This window comes from Passer montanus, unplaced genomic scaffold (assembly GCF_014805655.1).
Source record: "Passer montanus isolate IOZ18808 unplaced genomic scaffold, ASM1480565v1 scaffold6, whole genome shotgun sequence".
Taxonomy (NCBI): domain Eukaryota; kingdom Metazoa; phylum Chordata; class Aves; order Passeriformes; family Passeridae; genus Passer; species Passer montanus.
This window is the reverse complement of record NW_024371037.1, coordinates 13,175,374-13,193,000: the sequence shown is the minus strand read 5'-3', so window position 1 is coordinate 13,193,000 and position 17,627 is coordinate 13,175,374. Positions and strand designations below refer to the sequence as shown.

The window sequence follows — 17,627 nt, the reverse complement described above, 5'->3', positions numbered from 1 at the left end:
CTAGCACCTGTAGCCTCTGTTCTCACAAGGACAAATTTTAGAGCAATGTTTAACACAGATTTACTGTGTTACTGGGGACTGTGATACTTTCAGTCATTTCACCTCATTGGTACTAGCAAGTGTGATCTATAATCTAAACTCACTTGTCCAGCAGCAGAAAGCCACTCCTAGTCAGGCTGAATGGGTTTGTTCTGAATATCTCTGGCTCTCTTGCAATGATATTGATTGCAAGTCCAATGGAGCACTTACACATCAGTCCGCTCCTGCTTCTTAAAAGTCCTCATGAGTATCTGTCTATGCAAGAATTGCAAATCTTCTGATGTCTTTCTGCCAACACTGACTGATACGGCCTCTGCCTTAGCATCTACCAGCAATTCAGATTTCTTTTAGGACAATTTTTGCAATAGCAACATAAGGATGCTCACGTCGGCAGATGAAAATCCCCCAGCTTCATCATTTTCCCAGCCATTTGTTTAAAGTATGGTACTGTATGGAGCCTAATGAGCCTCCCTGGGAGTGCATCCTTCCAAGACAATTGGCTCATACTTGAGTTCATTGCATTGTGACAATCTGACAACAGCCCACGGGGCTTTTCCAGCTTACAACTGGAGTAGAAGAGTCTTGTAAGTGTCTAATCCTACCACTGCAAGTATAAGTCCATCTCCCCAGTGCTGGCTATCATGTATGATCCTCCTCTTGGTCTCTTATGGTGCTAGTCAGCTACTTAAACACTAGCACATATTTGTAAGCACAACTAGCACAACAACCAAAGTGATCAAAGTTTTTCAGGACATTCCCTTTCTTGGAAAACATTTTTGATTCCAGCACCTACTTTACTAGTCATCTTATTTCCTTACTTCCTAATGTGGCAGCATATTTTGCGTTTGTGTCTCAGAACTGATGCATTCTTCATTTACAAACCATTTCTAGGAAATACTGAGGTGTTGCTCTAGTTATTTTTCTGCTCACTATCTTGTTTCAATTCCTTTCTGAAATCTCCAGGTTTGTATTTTAAGCGATTTACAAATTTTCATGTTTGCCATGGACACCTGCAAGCTACTTATCTCCATCCTTTTGTACAATGGGAAGGTTAATGTGCATTTTGGAAACAGAACTGTGCTCTTGACAGCAGACAAGTTTTTTGCTGTGTGTGATTAGCTGTAGTTCAACCAGAAAGTTCTTGCAAATTAAAAAATAATTATAAATTCAAGGAACGCTGTTAAATCCTCCTTCTAAATAAAGCACACTAAAACCAATAAACCTCCTTCCCCTAAACACAGGATAAATGAATCAGTGTGAGATAGAGAACACTCTGTGGTTCTTCCATCCAGCCTACAGCCTGAGGGGTGGCATGAGCAGGGCTTCTGCACCCCTTCTCCATGCTGCTTTCACCCTTACATGACGTGTTATATGATGTGTTAAAAATCTAGAAACAAAGCAACACACTTTTAAGACAATATTAATACAGGAAGAAAGATAAAAGCTGGTCTTTAATTGGAGATCTCCAAAGGAAAGTGAGGAAAAATGCCCAGATCACATAGGGCGAATACAGTTTTGTAAGTTTAGCATTGCAGCATAGCCTCTACTCCATCCCCTGTCCTGCTGCTTCTCCCCAGGACTGGCAACAGGAGCGGGGAAATTCTTTCTGACTCTCAGACTATTTTTTGGAATGGAGTTACATAACTCTGAGGACAATGTTCTCAGTTTTCACAGATCCCTGGTTATGGCAAAGGATCTTAATAAGATCTTACAGGGACCTGAAATAGCAGATAATACAACCAGTGAGTAATGTAAACCATAATATTACCATATGAGCTTAAACTTTGGGAATATCTTTAATGTTTAGAGCTCTGCTAATATCTCTGCTGTGAGATATTCTTGTTCTTCCTAAAAACACACATATTCAGTAGAAAACCTTCTTCTCAAAGGAGTCTAGACAGTTGCTTTCCCATATAAATTTCACATGAAACAGTTTATTTCAGTCACTCAGTGTATATGCCTTGGGCAACTGAATCACAGCTAAGAGGAAATTAATGACTATGATGTTGTGATTAGCAGAGAACACAGGCAACTGAGAACCTGCCCAAACATTTACTGTAGTCACAGTATTTATGCCAGCCATTATTAGGGACAAATAATGGCCACAAAGAGGGATTGATTCCACCAGGTAGACCCTTTAAAAATCGTCACTGATATTCTTATTAAATGGTGAAAATTATTTCTATTTTAACATTTAAAAACTTATTTGTAGATGCTTACATTCCTAATTAAATTAAATATTACCAGAAAAAATAGTTTCTATCACATTTCAGGAACAAGTATCATGAACAAACACACCTGACGGAGAAATTTAATATTGTATTACACAGGGGGAGTCAAAATAGAACTTAAAGTCTCAGACTCTTATGCTGTGAGATACCACACCAAAATCCAAGTGGGAAGAAGTAATCATTTCACTTATCATAGCAATGATTTTTTGAGGAGTTCAAATAAAAGTTTGTTTGTTTTGATGAGATCCACTAAGTAGACGTTATTTGATTTTTCAGATTCCCCTGTCTGCTAGAAAAGCAATGGGCTGAACTTGCAGTTGAGCGTCTTAGATGCTAAAGACACAATAAAAGTGAATTCACTGCGTATTTGCCAAGGCTTTCGCCTTTCATTTAATTTCCAAATGCCATCCAGTTATATGAAACCTTTAAAAACGTTTCTTAAAGTAGAGCAAACAGGATGGTAGGATGTTTTTAATCTTGTATTAAAGATTTTTAATTATTTATAATCATTCTTATTCAAAACATAGTAACTTGAACTTATGAAAAGACTCAGCACTGTTTAATAATATAAAGAACCATCTGCTTCTTATGCCTGTTCCTATAAATATTTTGTTACTAGATGACAGTGGAAAACATGAAAAGCTAATGACTGACTGACAAGTAGATTATTTAGATATTGAAATGAAAATCTAATGAAGAACAACATCACTAATCATACGTTATCATTTTAGGAAGCTTCACATAATGATTTTCCAGTGACTCAGAAACACATCCACCATCGTCACCAGACAGTACAATGCAAAGGGAGATTTGTGGTACAGAGAACAATCTCTTATAATTGCAATACTTACAATGTCAAATATCAAAGAGCAAGTAATAAAAACTATATTCATTGTCCAATTTGAAGCATGATCTTAAGAACACTCAAGCACACACCAAAATATCTAGAAGACTGATTTCTAATGCATGAAATACAAGTACAATTGATTCTTAAAATTAGAGGCAGGAGGAGGAAAGCAATTAAGCTTCCAGTAACCATTTGTGGAAAGGCCTGCTTTAGAGTGTTAAATCTACTAAAGAGAAGCATTTGAGTTGCAGTCTCCACTGCACAAAGACAGAACATGTTAAACAAGCATTCTAGACTTGCATGAAGTCACCCACTGCAGAATTCTGCTTTCAAATTTCACATCTTTAGCCTAACCCCAGCCTACTACCAGTAAATCCTCTGACATCACACAGCTATAACACAAAACTGCCTTTTGTGATGATTTTTAAGAAGTATTCCCACTCTTCTTTTTCTCAGAGGAGCCTGTTATCAGCTGTGTAAATGCCATATCTGTAATAACAGAAAGAGAGGGTGAAGTGTGCCCATGATCTTACCTCATACTCAAAGTCCTCTGCTCTATCTGCATCAGCAGGCAGGCTGGAAAGATACTCATTACCTTCATAAAATTCATGCTCCACTGGGTGAAGAGAATGGCAGCTATGTGGAACAAAGCAGTACAATAACAATAGATAAGAAAATATGGGTTTTTTTAAATTAAAAGGTCCCACCTCACCCCCCTTCACTGTCATCTCCTCCCCCTCCTGCCAACCCCGTCTCACTCCACAGTTTTCTCATCTCAGGATGCTACTCTGAATGGCTTGACAGCCTGAAAGAACCAAGTACATGAAAGAGCCAGTACCAAGAAGCAGCACAGGCTGTTTTCCTTGCAAAAGCTCATGCTCTGGCTGAGTTAGTTTTGCTGGGTTCATCTTTAGGCATATTTACACAGGGTGATTTCTTAAAAGGGTCTGGTTTTAACTAAACTGCTTCATTGTGACATTTTTGGATTCTGTAAACTCATAAAGGTACAAAACTCCAGGTGCTGTGTCATGGCTGGGGGCAACTCACTAATTATCTGGTCATAGTCTTGAACAATCTGTACAAGGCTGTATCAGGCTCACAAACTGCTCAAGAATTTATGTAAAATGTGCTGTGTCATGGCTGGGGGCAACTCACTAATTTATCTGGTTATAGTCTTGAACAATCTGTACAAGGCTGCATCAGGCTCACAAACTGTTCAAGAATTTATGTAAAAAAACTTGCATTATCCTCTTGTGTTAAAGTGGTAACAACATGGTGAAGTGCACTTGAGCAACTGCACAGTTACAAATGTAATTAAACTGTACTGTTAAATGGGCTTGGAACACAAAGAGTGAGGTCTTCACAACATCTTTAGACCCAAGGCTGGATCCCAACCATGTAGTATCCAGCATGGATCTATCATAGCAGAGGCTGAAAACTCTTCCCCATGCTGAGGGCATGGGAACTTCAATCACAGTAGTCCAGAGTTTAGAAACACCCAGTAAAAACTCAGAAATACATGTATCCTGTTCCTTGCTGTGCAGCAGTCAGCAGTAAGTTAAATCCATCTAGCCCAGAACTTCTGAAAATGGACCTACATCAAAGTCAAAAGTGTCATGTTCTGCACTGGCATCAGTTCTGCAGACACACACAACATGCCAGCAAATCAGTGAAAAAGCTCTAGAGCTATAACAGTTTTTTGCAGGTTACAGAAGGTCTGTAGGGTCATCTGAGGTCACCCACAACATGATGTTATTCATGAAGTGGAGACAAAAGAGGAAGAACACCCTACTTATGTATAAGCACCACCTGCTAGTGTTTGCATCCAATTCAGTTTCAAAGAGAGATTATTTAATTAATATATTTTGCCGTATGACAGATGAAATGGTACTTTTTGATCTCTGTATTTTTGGAATTATTTTGCTTTTGATAAGGGGACCTTTATATTAAATCATTGTTTCCTTGATTTGTTTTTGTAAAAAATTTGGAAGAACAGAAAACAAGACAAGCTCTTTCTAGGTCTGAAGAAGCCTTTTTGGCACTTTGGAACACAGAGGTGTTTTTCCTCTTGGCTAGGGCTTAGCTTTGGATGAACGGATACATAAAGACAAAGTAAAAATGACTGAGATTCCTTCCTGTAGCCCTAATCTACAAGCAGAGCTTAGGAAAGCTGTCACTGCAGCCTGAATGGGATAGTGGTTATCAACAACATTTATTATTTATTTAAAGTGTTCCTGTGACTTTTTCAGGAGAAGGCTAGGAGACCATCACTGCAATGCCTCAGTCCCACAGGTAAACAGCAGAAAAAGACAAAGCATACCTATCTGAAAGTAGAAATGGGCAGATATCTGGAACTGGTGGTGTGGAAGGCCTTAGCTTGGCCAGAGCCATGATATGCTCAAAAGTGATGTCAGTCTGAGTGCTGGCATCCATGAGCCGGACATCCTGAGAGCTACTGTGAGCTTTGGTAGCTGGGGCTCGCCGCAAAACCTGAACTACAATGGGCTCCTTGGCATTGCGGAAAGCTTCCACTGCCTCCTCATGAGTGGCCTTGGAGAGGTCCTTCCCATTGACCTGGAGAAAACAGGAGAATACAGCAAAGGTGAGAGAAAAGGCAGCATAAAAACATGGGTGTAAAATACAGGGGGCTGAATTATTTGTGAAGTACATCAAGCCACCTGATGACACTGATGTGCATATTTTGGTATCCATGCAAGAGGGAATATACAGCTGGAGGAGAAATAAGATCTTTAATCTTTGCCAGAAATTAGAAATGGTTTGAACTCTTCCATAACTGTCCCACCCAATGGAATCCAAACACAGCAAAGGAACTACAATATTTAGACAGTAATTTAAATTATTTCTCTTATCCTGTTTTATTAACTTTGTAAAATACAGCTAAAATAGATGAGGTGCCTTTAGTTTTGAATTTCAGCATTTTCTGTGGCATGCAATTGTTTTAAAGGATTGCTGGCATAGCACTGTTATTAATGCAGATGTCAATAAACATGTCTCTGCTGTCTAAAAAGAAACAAGGCTAATTTTCAATGTTTTGTCACTTATCTGCTATGGCTATTATACAACCATTAAGACCACAGATAGGAAGATTGGACTAGCACAGTCAGCTGCTGGTCTTTCAAGGAAAGAGAACTAACTCAATAAATAATTTGTTATGAACAGACAAATAATCAACCAGAGAAAATTACATTGCAAATGTAGCATAGCTTGGCAAAACTAAAAGATTATGCCAAGGTTTCTCTCTGCAAAGCAGCAAATTCCTCCTGCTCTAGATGAGGCCTGAGGGTACTAAAAAACATAACTGCAAGGTTTGATTATGATAAATTTATACAAATTCAGGTGCTTGGAGGAAGATTTGCAAGCATCAGACACAAAATGTGAAGGCTAATTGGTCAATGGCAGTCAGTAACTAAGCCCTTGAACACGGGGCTGTGCAACGTCCTTACTCAGAAAATACTGCTCCGCTGGTTCCAGAGCAGTGGGCTGCTACACAGGACCTAACTGTTGTGAGCTGCTGTGGAAATGAGATGATCCAGTGCTGTGGTAGAAAGGTAGGGTTTTCTAGTAAGAAATGTGACTACCTGAAGGTAGCAAAACCCAGTTAAAATTTATATTCCCAGGAAAACTTCTACACTGCTGGCAAATCAGAAATAGGAGTCTGCTGCAAGGTCAGGCTCAAATTAACTTCTTTGTATAGACAGTGAGTCATAAAACTTCATAAAATTTAATGAACCCTCCCCAGAAATGGGACAGACCCATAAATTACTTTTTCCAATGTTTGCAAATAGTGGTGGAAATGAAAATTTCTTTGCCACATCACTGCTTCATTCAAGAAATTCTTGGAAATTTCTTGCCAAAAAGGACAAAGGCAAACAGGAACAACATAAGGAAACTCAAAAGAGCCTCAGTAACTCAGCAGTAACACTTTGAGCAACTTATGCAGCCATAGTCCTATCATATTTATGTGCATGGCTAGGATACTGCTGACCATTAATTTCATGTATATATCAATTCAGTACATTTCCAGAGTATGTGCACAATTACAAGGTAGCATTATCTTTCTTCTGACTTAATTTCCAAAGAATCAGCACTTTCACGCCCATGTCACTCACGAGGACATGCAAAATAACTGTACTATGATGTAGCCACCAATGTAAAGGTCAGCTGATCTTTCCAGCTAGACCTGATGCTGTATGCAGTGATGAGAAGCCTGCAAATTTTGAACATATTTCTGTAAATATAAAAGCTCAAAACTCCTTATGCTGAATGCCTGGGACACTCAAAAGTACCACACCACTGCAGCCTGGACTGTGACCAGGTAATTCAAAAGGCAGCTAGGTTGCTCACCTAAGCTCAATGCATATCTCTGGTCTGTCTGCTAACTGAAGCAAAAAAATTAAGATTTAATGTTGTTATTATTTTATCATTTAAACTATCATTCATAAAATGATAACTAATTATTTTCTAGTTCACATGGGAAAATATCAGTTGTATCTAAGAGGACGAGCCGAAGTGGTCAAAGAACAAATTAAGTTACAAGAAAACCAAAGAAATTTCCCCAAGGAGAGAGCTCCTGCAAACCCTCTCGGCTAACACAAGTCACAGTGCCAGGGTGTTCAGACTCAGCGCCATCTAATGGAGGCAAATAGAGATAAAGCTTCAAGCCCGGGTCTTCCAGCCACTCTTCAGTTCCTGTCTCTGCTTCATTCTTGCTTCTACCTCAGATCCTATCAAGAACACAGTTTTTCAGTTTCTGTGATTTTTGTAACAAGAGTGGCCTATAGGCTGTCTGAGGGACTCTCATTCCTAAGGCCCTAAGAACAGAAAAATTACCTTCCTGGCTCTCCAGTCCTTTTTGATACTTTTAAAGCTTCAGATAACTATATGGTGTTTCTCCTAAAAGTAAACATTTGGGAATAAATACCATAAAGCAATGTATCATTTTTTTTCTCCATTCAAGTATAAAACACACAATCCTTCTGTATCCCAGCTGAACCAGGTGGATTTTGGTACAAGATAACCATTTTATCACAGATCCGCATCAACAAATCTAAAAGACACTTGGATAGCATACAAAATCCTTTTTTTTTTTGAAAACCAGAAGCTCTGTCTATTCACATCAGTCAACACTTATCACTTATTCTGAGGAAATAGACATAAATTCACAATAATGCCATTTACATGCAAATTTTATTTCTAAAGAATAATAATATTTTAAAATCACATGAATGTGAAAAATCACAAAAGATACACATTTTCATTTATTCTGGAAACCTATGTCTGACCTCTATTTTCATTTAAATACCTATTTAATTTGATGACTTTAAGCACATTCTCTCATTTATTTGGTTTCTTATGAAATAACAGCACAGTAGACCCAATACTTGTTTAAATTGTCACTTGAAGTTCATCAACACACTTTGTCGATCTGCACAGAGGTCACATAATTTACAAATGCCTCCTTTCTCAGAAGAAAATCTATAGCTGAATTACTCTATGCTGGCAGGTGTCCTGCCCACTTGGGGATGAGGAGAATATTTTTAAAAGCTAAAGCCAGTACTACAGATGGGGTTGGAAGCACTTTTCCTGCAGGTTCTTTAAGGATCTTCTTCCTCCTGCATTATCCTCCAACTTAACTCTCACATATAGTTACCCTGGGAGTCAAAGACAGCTGAGCACTTATTTACAACAAGCCATTTACAGGTTCTTAGTGGATGATTAAATAAATTCCTCGCCTCTGAAAGGTTACTTTCAGTGGAATCCAGGGTACTATTTTAAGTGGATAGAGAAATCAGTCACTTTTAACAGTCAACACAAAGACAAGGGAATACATTTGTTGTAGCAGATGGGCTAATTAATCCACATGCTAGTTGTGAATGTTAAGTAAAGAATATATCTTTTCTCATGTAAACCATCCTCCTGCCCTCTTTGATTAAGCTTTTGTTTAATGAAAGCTCTCTCCCCCTGTCTCAGGCTATTGGACACACTGCAAAGTCTGGGCCACTTGTCAACCTCTCCCCCAGAGTGACTAGTGGCCACTGCCTGGATCCTTGCCATCCCCTTTGGATTCTTGCTCTAAACCCAGCCACATGCAAAACTTCATCAGCATCAGAAAATAAACAAGGAAATGGGCTTTGTCTTTCATGCAAACATCAACTGACATTGGCCAAGTGCCACTTCTAATGCCAGCACCAATGTACACGGGCTATTCCCACACAGAGAGGTGGGCAGCAGAGAAGTAAGGACAGGACTAAATAACAAAACAGTGACTATAAAATATATAAACAAATGGTTGTTAAGTTATCTTCATGTTATGAGTGCTAAAGAAAAGGCAAAAAAAAATCAGTCCTTCAATGAAGACTGCTTCCAGGATTTAAGTGCCTGTGACTAAAAATTTAAACTGCCTTGTCTGTCTTCCAACACTTTTCTGCTCTTGATCATTTAATGCTGGGCAAAATTTCTGAAACAAAGGAGCCAGAAATGTTGATGTTTCCTGCAGTCTTTACTTTTTCCATATTAAAATAAAAAGGAAAATAGCAGAAAAAAGGGGAAAAAAGGAAAAGGTACGTATAGTCATGTGAATGCAATAATCGCAAAATCATTTGCAGCTCATGAGATAACCTCCTACCTTCAGCAAATATCTGGCATATGCAAGTTTAAATTTAAGATCAGCTCTGCTGAAGTAAAATCCTTTGAGATGCTTAATTTATTCAGTAAAGGCAATGGGAAGAATAACTGAACTGTTCTGCAAGAGCAGAGATGTCTAGACACACAGCTTGCCTAGCTAAATGACAGAGATGCTGTCTGACATGATGATGGAGTTCACACAAGGCTCACTGTCCTAGGAGATTTCAACACCCATGCAGAAAATGCCCCTGACCTGACAGGTGCTAAATCTGCTCTCATCACAGCAGTCTCCTCACCTTCAATCTCTCACCCTAAATACACCCAGGCTATCATTCCCTGAGTGCATCCTTGGACAGCAGACTGGCACAAAGATCAAACACTGTCCTTAAGTTTGACCAGTCCTTCTTTAGGATAGGAATTTGAGCCCTTCCTAACTGCAGGCAACAGGGGAAAAAGAACAAAAACCATCTCAGCTTCCTCTCAGAATTATAGCTTTTGGCATAAAGAAACTCTAGAAAACTTCTACTGCTGAGGGCCAACAGCTGTGAGGCTCCCTGGGCAGGACAGGTTGGCACTGCACAGGTGACACAGTGCCAACCTGTCAGTTGCTCCCAGTGACACCCATGCTGGAGAGGACACTGTGAGTCTTCTGTTATCACACACGTGATAGTTCACCTACAGAAAGGGCATTTGACACACTGACATTTTAGGTTACAGTTTAGTACTAAGCCACATTTCTTCAGCAAGTTAATCTGAAAGACAGCAAATTCAGCCATTATCCAATACCACTATCTCAGTCAGGGTTCATGCTAGTTCAGTAAAGGGACAACTTTTATTATGCTGTTTAATGACATTTTCTCTTCCTTGGCCAGATGAGTTAAGTGACTCTTGTTCCAATTTGATCCTTTCCTGCCCTGACTGTGAAATCTTGTCATCCTTCCTATAAAAGCTACACAAGCTGCTGAACATGCAGGCTCTGGCTGCTTCCCTCAAGCTGAACCACAGGCTTATAACAAGAATTACATCTCTATTACCCATAGAGCTGAGGTTTGTGCTGTTTGAAAGCTGGTTTGTGTAGCTGGTTCAACAATACTGGATAGGCCCAGGCAAAGCCCCAGTACTGCAGCCTTCTGTGTATCTCTGTGTGTAACCAGCACACCCCTTCTATTTGCCAGAAATTAGCAGAAATATACTGTGGCTGAAAAGCCTATGGATAAGTCTTTATCTGAGCAAGACAAAATAAAGGTTACAAAAACTGGGAAAACATAAAAATATACCTATTTCCACTTTGTAAAATTCCCTGTCAGAGCGAGACAACCCAGCGACTTCGTGGCAATTTTGATCATTCAAACAGCAATTGCCAGAAGAAAAGCACCCTCCTTTCAACTGACCTCTAGATGATGCTTCATTTTGTCAGAGCTGTTCACTGAGATCGGTGCACCTGTGGGCAGGTCTGACAGCTAGAATTTCTCTCTGTGAAGGACTTGACATATTTTGGAAAGATCCCAGCAAAAAGCTGGACACTGCCTGGATGTATTGCCTAACAAGATGTCCTAGGGAATTCGGAAGATTTTTAAACTGGAATGGAAAACATGTCCCAGGCTGATATACAGAGAATGGATAAATAGTTCTGATCACATCTGCAGTTAATACAGCAAACTAGTGAGCAAGGTAACTAATACCTTGTACTTGTGAAACTTTGGTTCTCCAACAAATAGAAACTCAGTATCTTTTTTCTTCATGATTTTGCCTTCTCTACCCAGTCACATCTAAATAAAACAACTGCTAGAAACATCTCCCAAAAATTGTGTGCAGAATCATGCTCCATGTTTTGAAAAAAAACATTCAAGTCTGTTGTAAGCAAAGCAATTACTGAAGATCCCCACAACTTTGGGAGGAGGTTTGGGGTTTTAAATCCCAAATGTATTGATTGCCCACTTGCATTTATGGTATTGAGTATAGGAAATGGATTGTGTTTTAGATGCAGCCTGCTTCTAGCTGGCTGGGTGAGGTACACTGATCATTCACTACAAATGCCTTTGGGCATTTCAATCTCCTTAACACCGCAAGGAACATTTCCATCCCTTAAGACTCTTTGTGGTTCTGGGCCTTCACCTTGGGATATCTCTTAAAAACCACTTGGATGCCACAATTCACATCTCCAGGAAACTGTCACTGCTCCAACAAGTTTTGAATCATTACTCAGCAGCTTTAATTTGTAGCCAAAATGCAAACTTAATTTCTGCACTTCATAACATGAGGCTTGGCAGTCGGCGTAACTGGATATTTCCTCCAAATCATCACTGTGTTTTAGAGCAATGCACATCTCACAAAGATCCTTTCAAGTCCTTTAGTGCTGATATCCAACAACAGAAAAACTCAGAAAGTTCAGCTCAAAAAATATAGCAACAGCTCAGAAAAGATTCACTTAAGTTTTGAAAGAGCGAACATACAATCATCTGCAATTCTCTTGGATTGTGTTATCTGCATTTGCCTTGTGAGTGAAATGAAATCACCAAATTAAATTCAAGAATTACTGCATTAGTTTCCAAGTGAGCTGCCTGAAGACAACTGCTGGTAGACAAGTATTTGTGATCAGCTGCTGTTGTCTTTTTCCAACTCCCTTAATCTACCCAGCAGACCTGTGATTAGTTGCAATCATCATCTTTCTTGCATGATCTTCCAGCTTGTATTCTCAGCCTCATTCCTCCTTCCCTTGCTTTGCCACCTCTGTTCTCTCTTAGGCTGTCGGCTCTTCTCACTCTGCCTTTTTCTTTCAGTGCAGGCCCTTCTTTACTCCCCAGGACTCCCACGCCTGCTGATTCCCAAACCTTCCATCTTTCCTTTCCTGAACTCTTCTCTACAAAGACCTCCCACTGCCCTCTCACTGAACCTGTCCCCTCCCCACAGGCTGGGAACTTGTCATCCTCCCAGGGTGACAGCTGGAAAGCTGAACACTCATGAGGTCTGCCTTCACCAGCACCTCCTGGTACCAGCACGAATGCTCAGCTAACCCAGATGGTAATGTTGCAAGGCTGGGGTATACTTACTATGCAAATTGCTTTTAATATTGACAAACAGTTTTTTTGATGATATTAAGATTCTGCCTGAGGGCAATAAAGACTAAACTAGCTGTGGCATGCATAAAATACGTTGTGTTACTTCTTGATATAATTAGAACATCATTTATTACATTAATCATTGCAAACTTTTTCTGTTTGGGGATAGGGCATTGAATAAATCTCTCAAGAGATCTACCACATACAGTAATCCTTTGATGATGGGGAAAAATACAATCAAAGGCCAGTGTGCATGCTCAGAACGAACACTTTTTATCTCTAAGCCTTTGCGCTGAATGCTATAGTCTACTGTGAACTTCATGGTCTCTCTGCTCCACCACAAGCTCACTCTCCAGTTTCTCTTACAGGGTATGTACTTTTCTCAGAGAAGAGGCTCTTCAAAAGGTAATTGCCATTAAAGTTTTAGGAGACCAAATTAATGACATTCTTTAATCATCTGCAGTTCCCACAGAATAATAGAAGAGGCTGAATGGCAGATTTTAGGACTCTAAATAATGTGTAGGCACTTTTTTCCTTTTCAGGAGTCATAGTCTACTTTTCACTAACAGAAAAAACCCCTCAGTCACGGCTGGCATCGCCACATGAATGTTACACTTATCACTGTCACAACAATTCATCCACACACAGACGACTGAAACTCCTGGTCTCCTCTGAACCAAGTAGTTTAAAAAGATAGATGGCTGCCTTCTGGCTAATTGTGGGAGTTCTTTCATTACTATAAAAAGACTTATTATATCTCAAGTGACTTTATAAGCAGTGAATAATGAGACTTAAAGTCTTTGGAAAAGAGTCTGCTGATCAAATGCTGGGATAACTTATGGGCACAGTGACCTTTTCCTCAGCAAGATACTTCAAACTGCTGCTGTTGGCCCATTATTTAAACTCCACATTTAAGGCATGCAGTTAAGCCCAAGGCAGACTTATTTTTTTTATTTTTAAATTCAATTTAAGGTAGCACAGCAAGACCTATATCTCTCCCAGTGTGGAGGACTAACTCCTGGCTGCTCCAGCTGTGCAGGAGCAGGACAGATGGCTGTGGAAGTGCAGCTGGCTGGGTCTCACCACTCTGCTTCTGACAGCACTGCTGGCACCAGGAGCCTGCATCCCATGTGCCACAGCGCTCCTCCCCTCAGCAAGGGAGCTCCTTCCTGCCAGCATGTCCACCAGCAAGCAGCAGCCCACTGGCTAGCTCCCGTGATGCTGCAGGGAAGAGCAGCCCATCGCCTCCAGCCGACCGGGTAACCTGAGTTTGGCCTGGCCAGGAGGGTGCTCCGAGTGCCAGCACTGCACACTGCAAAACAGAGACATCAAACCCAGCATCACAGCACTGAGCCAGGTCTCGACTCTGGCTGACACCCTGGGTTCTGCCACACATCAGCACAACCCAGTGTCCTACTGGGGTGCCACACACATGAAGTGCTAAGGTTAGAGTGATCCCTAAATGCACTTGTACTTGCTTTTTTAATGAAGGTACAACAGACTAGCTCGGCTTAAATATTAATTTCTTACTGAGCATTGGTTTTAATTTTATCTTGAAGGAATAGAAAAGGTTCCTCTTCTTTGGAAGTAAAACTTGGAAAGTCTCTTTCATTATTTTTCCATTCTTCTCTCATGCTGCCTTGAAACTAATTTGACACTGTTGTTCTCTATTGATTTTCATGGCTTTACTCCAGAACAAGCACATTGGCAATTTTTTTTGGCGTAATAGTACTTTCAAAAATTCATTCCAGTGTTTTACAGGACTAAATATTTAAAAAATACTTTTTACAAGCTCACATGTATTTAGATTTTCTCAGTCATATGGGCTGACGAAACAACAGATACATTAACTTCATCCTGCCTCTGGAATATGGCAACTTCTAGAGCTCTTTTTCAAAGAAGAAGAAAATTAATTCAGAGGAACCACTCACTTGATAAAACAATGCAAGTAATGGGGCCTTACCTGCTATTCAAAAGTTCATCAGAAGCTTTTGTAACAGAAAGTTCCCCACAGCTTTTAGGAAGGCTTAGCAACAATTTTTATTGAACATCGAGAAAGCAGCTGTAAACTTGTAGCTACTCACAATGAACACAAAAGAAACTACGTGTAGAGGCATAGAAAAGGAATCTGATGAAACATAATTGTGACTGTTTCTTCCCTTTTGTTTCTCTCGCTCCTACTTTGATCCTCTTTTAAAGACTATTTATTCATGTAGGATTACTTCAGTTTTCTACTGAGTGATGAGGGCTTGCTATGCTGACACAGAAATATTTTAAGTTGCTTCTTCCTAAAGTTTATTTGCCGCATTCCTGCTTAGCAGAAAAAATTATAAAGGATAGGAATATTAGTACCAGCTTAATTCTATCTTATTTAGACAGCACCATGACTGTGTACACATCTTCTGTACTAAGAGCTGCAGGTCCTTTCTTACTAAAAATCAATTACAGCTGCTATTTCAGTCCCTGTGTTTCCAACTCTATTCTTCCTTGTGGAGTCTTGCTCCTTCCTCTCTCCCCGTCTCTGCCTTCCTTCACCACTTCCTTCCTGTGCTTTATTCCAGTTGCCTCTTTGGCTTCTCTCCCATATTTTTCACTTGCTCCTTTGACTCCCTTTATCTTCTGCAATTTGGTCTCTGCAGTGTTAGAAGCAGCAGCAACTGCTCCTGTATGGCTTTAGTATTTAACACCTGCAAAGGGAATCTCTCCCTGAATGAAGTCTACAGGAAGTCCCTTCCTGCAGGCTTTAGGAGAGAACGAAGTAACTGAACTCATTTCTCCAATGGATCCTCAAAAAATCAGCAAGCGCATTTTCTGAGGAAGTTCATGCAATGCTCATCAATTTTCTTTTCCCAGGCAATTCCAGGTGTGTTGTAAGTCTATCAGAGCTGCTGTTACAGCTTTCCAAGGCACATCAAGGCTGTTAAGGCTCAAATGGCTGCAAAATACATCAGTGAACTCATGCACTGCACAGCTCTTTTGTGCTGCTGACTGGTCACAGAATAGGTTGCACCATTGCCTTGCAATATCACAAATAGCACTGAAATACAAACAGATTTTGAAGAATCTCTTGTGTTAGTTCTTCAGGAAAAAACTTGGCCTTTGGACACGTGGGCAGTTTGTGTTGCTTTCAATTGCCATGCACCTACATCAGATGGTGAAGTTTAGCACACAGAGCAGAAAACACCTTTAATTATCAGGAACAGACTAATTCTTTCTGCTCAGAGAAACAGAATTTTACTGTAATATAAAATGAAATTATCTGAAAGACTTTTTATTATCTTAAAAGCAACATGAGCAACTTAATTAAAACACTGAAAAGGATATTGCAACCTACTATACTTATGTATTTGGAAAAAAAATACCTAGTTGAGGACTGTCTTTTTGGTTGTATAGTATCAAGCACGACAAAGCCCCAGAGTAAGTAGAGCCTTGTAGATATTGCTGTAGTAAAAATAATGATTATACATCTGTGCTGAGAATTTAGACAATGAATTATAAGGGGACATGAATTAAAATAGACATGCTTTAAAATAAAGTTTATGGCCTAGACAATGAAAATACTTTAATCATAGCACACTGGGGGATATCAAGACAAGGGCAATGTCATCTTTGTTTTGTCTCAGGAAGAAAATCTTTTTAAAAATGAGGTTTTCTTTTTGCACTTTATATGACATTTCATAAAATAAAAAGATAGATACCACTGAAAGAAGAAATAAGGCCCTTATTTTTTACATTATATATCAGAAAAGACATGCTAAGTGCACATGAATTCCTGATGGCAATATACAGATTATATACAGAGGATTATTTTATAAAGGGAGATAAAAATTCTGTATGTGCTTATAATAGAATTATTAAGAATAGACTATCTAGAAATGCTTTTAGTAGATCATAAAAGTAGCATAGTGTTTGTAAAAACAAAATTCCTGAACAAACAAAGACATTTCACCAAAATCAACAACACTGACATGCTTCTCAGCTGAGCTTCTTAACCTCACAGATTTTAAAATGTCATATTTGTCATCGTACCATGACCCCTGCATTGAAGGGTGTGTTTGCACTAACTTCAGCAACTTTCTTCAGCAGGAGGCAAGAAACTGTAAAATATAAAATATCTATGCACGAGTGCAGACTAGGAGAGGAGGGGCTGATGAGCAGCCCAGCTGAAGGGGATCGGGGCGTGTGGGCTGACAGCAGGCTCAGTGTGAGTCAGCATTGTGCCAAGAGGGCAAACCCCACCCTGGGGTGCATCAAACACAGCATCACCAGCCTGCCAAGGGACGTGATCATCCTGCTGTACTCAGAGCTGGTGCAGTCTCACCTGGGGTACCTGTATGCAGTTCTGGAACCCAGCATTTGAAAAGGATGTGAAGGTGTTGCATGTGTTGCAGGACAACAACAAAGGTGGTGGAAATGCTAGAAGAAAGGTCCTATGAGAAGCAGTTTTGGAGAAAAGGAGAATGAGCGCCAACGTCATTGCTCTCTACAGCTTCCTGAGAAGGGAAAGTGGAGAGGGCAGTGTTGATCTCCCTCATATACAGTCACAGGATACATGGCAATAGTGCAAAGCTGCACCACGAGAGGTCTCTTTCCTGAGATGGTGGTCAGACACAGGAACAGGCTTCCTAAAGAGGTGTTGCATGCCCTGTGCCTGTCTGTATTCAGGAAACATTTGTGGAATGCCCTTAACAACATGCTTAAATTTTTGGTCAGCCCTGAAGTTGTCAGGCAGTTGGACTAGATGATCATAGTAGGTCCCTTCCAACTGTAAAATTTTTATTCTATTCTAGTCTACTCTCACAGAAA

General features: G+C 39.9%; 1 protein-coding gene across 5 annotated transcripts in view; it reads right to left on the bottom strand.

Moving 5' to 3' along the window:
- Window positions 1-17,627, bottom strand: part of PDZRN4 (PDZ domain containing ring finger 4) — a 230,222-nt gene that overhangs the window by 34,852 nt on the left and 177,743 nt on the right. For all 5 annotated transcript variants that reach the window (XM_039726795.1, XM_039726798.1, XM_039726796.1 and 2 more), the window contains 2 exons: window positions 5,438-5,691; window positions 3,651-3,753 (listed from right to left, as the gene is read on the bottom strand). In XM_039726795.1, coding sequence (XP_039582729.1) covers window positions 3,651-3,753; window positions 5,438-5,691 — 357 coding nt within the window. The remainder of the gene's footprint in view (window positions 1-3,650; window positions 3,754-5,437; window positions 5,692-17,627) is intronic.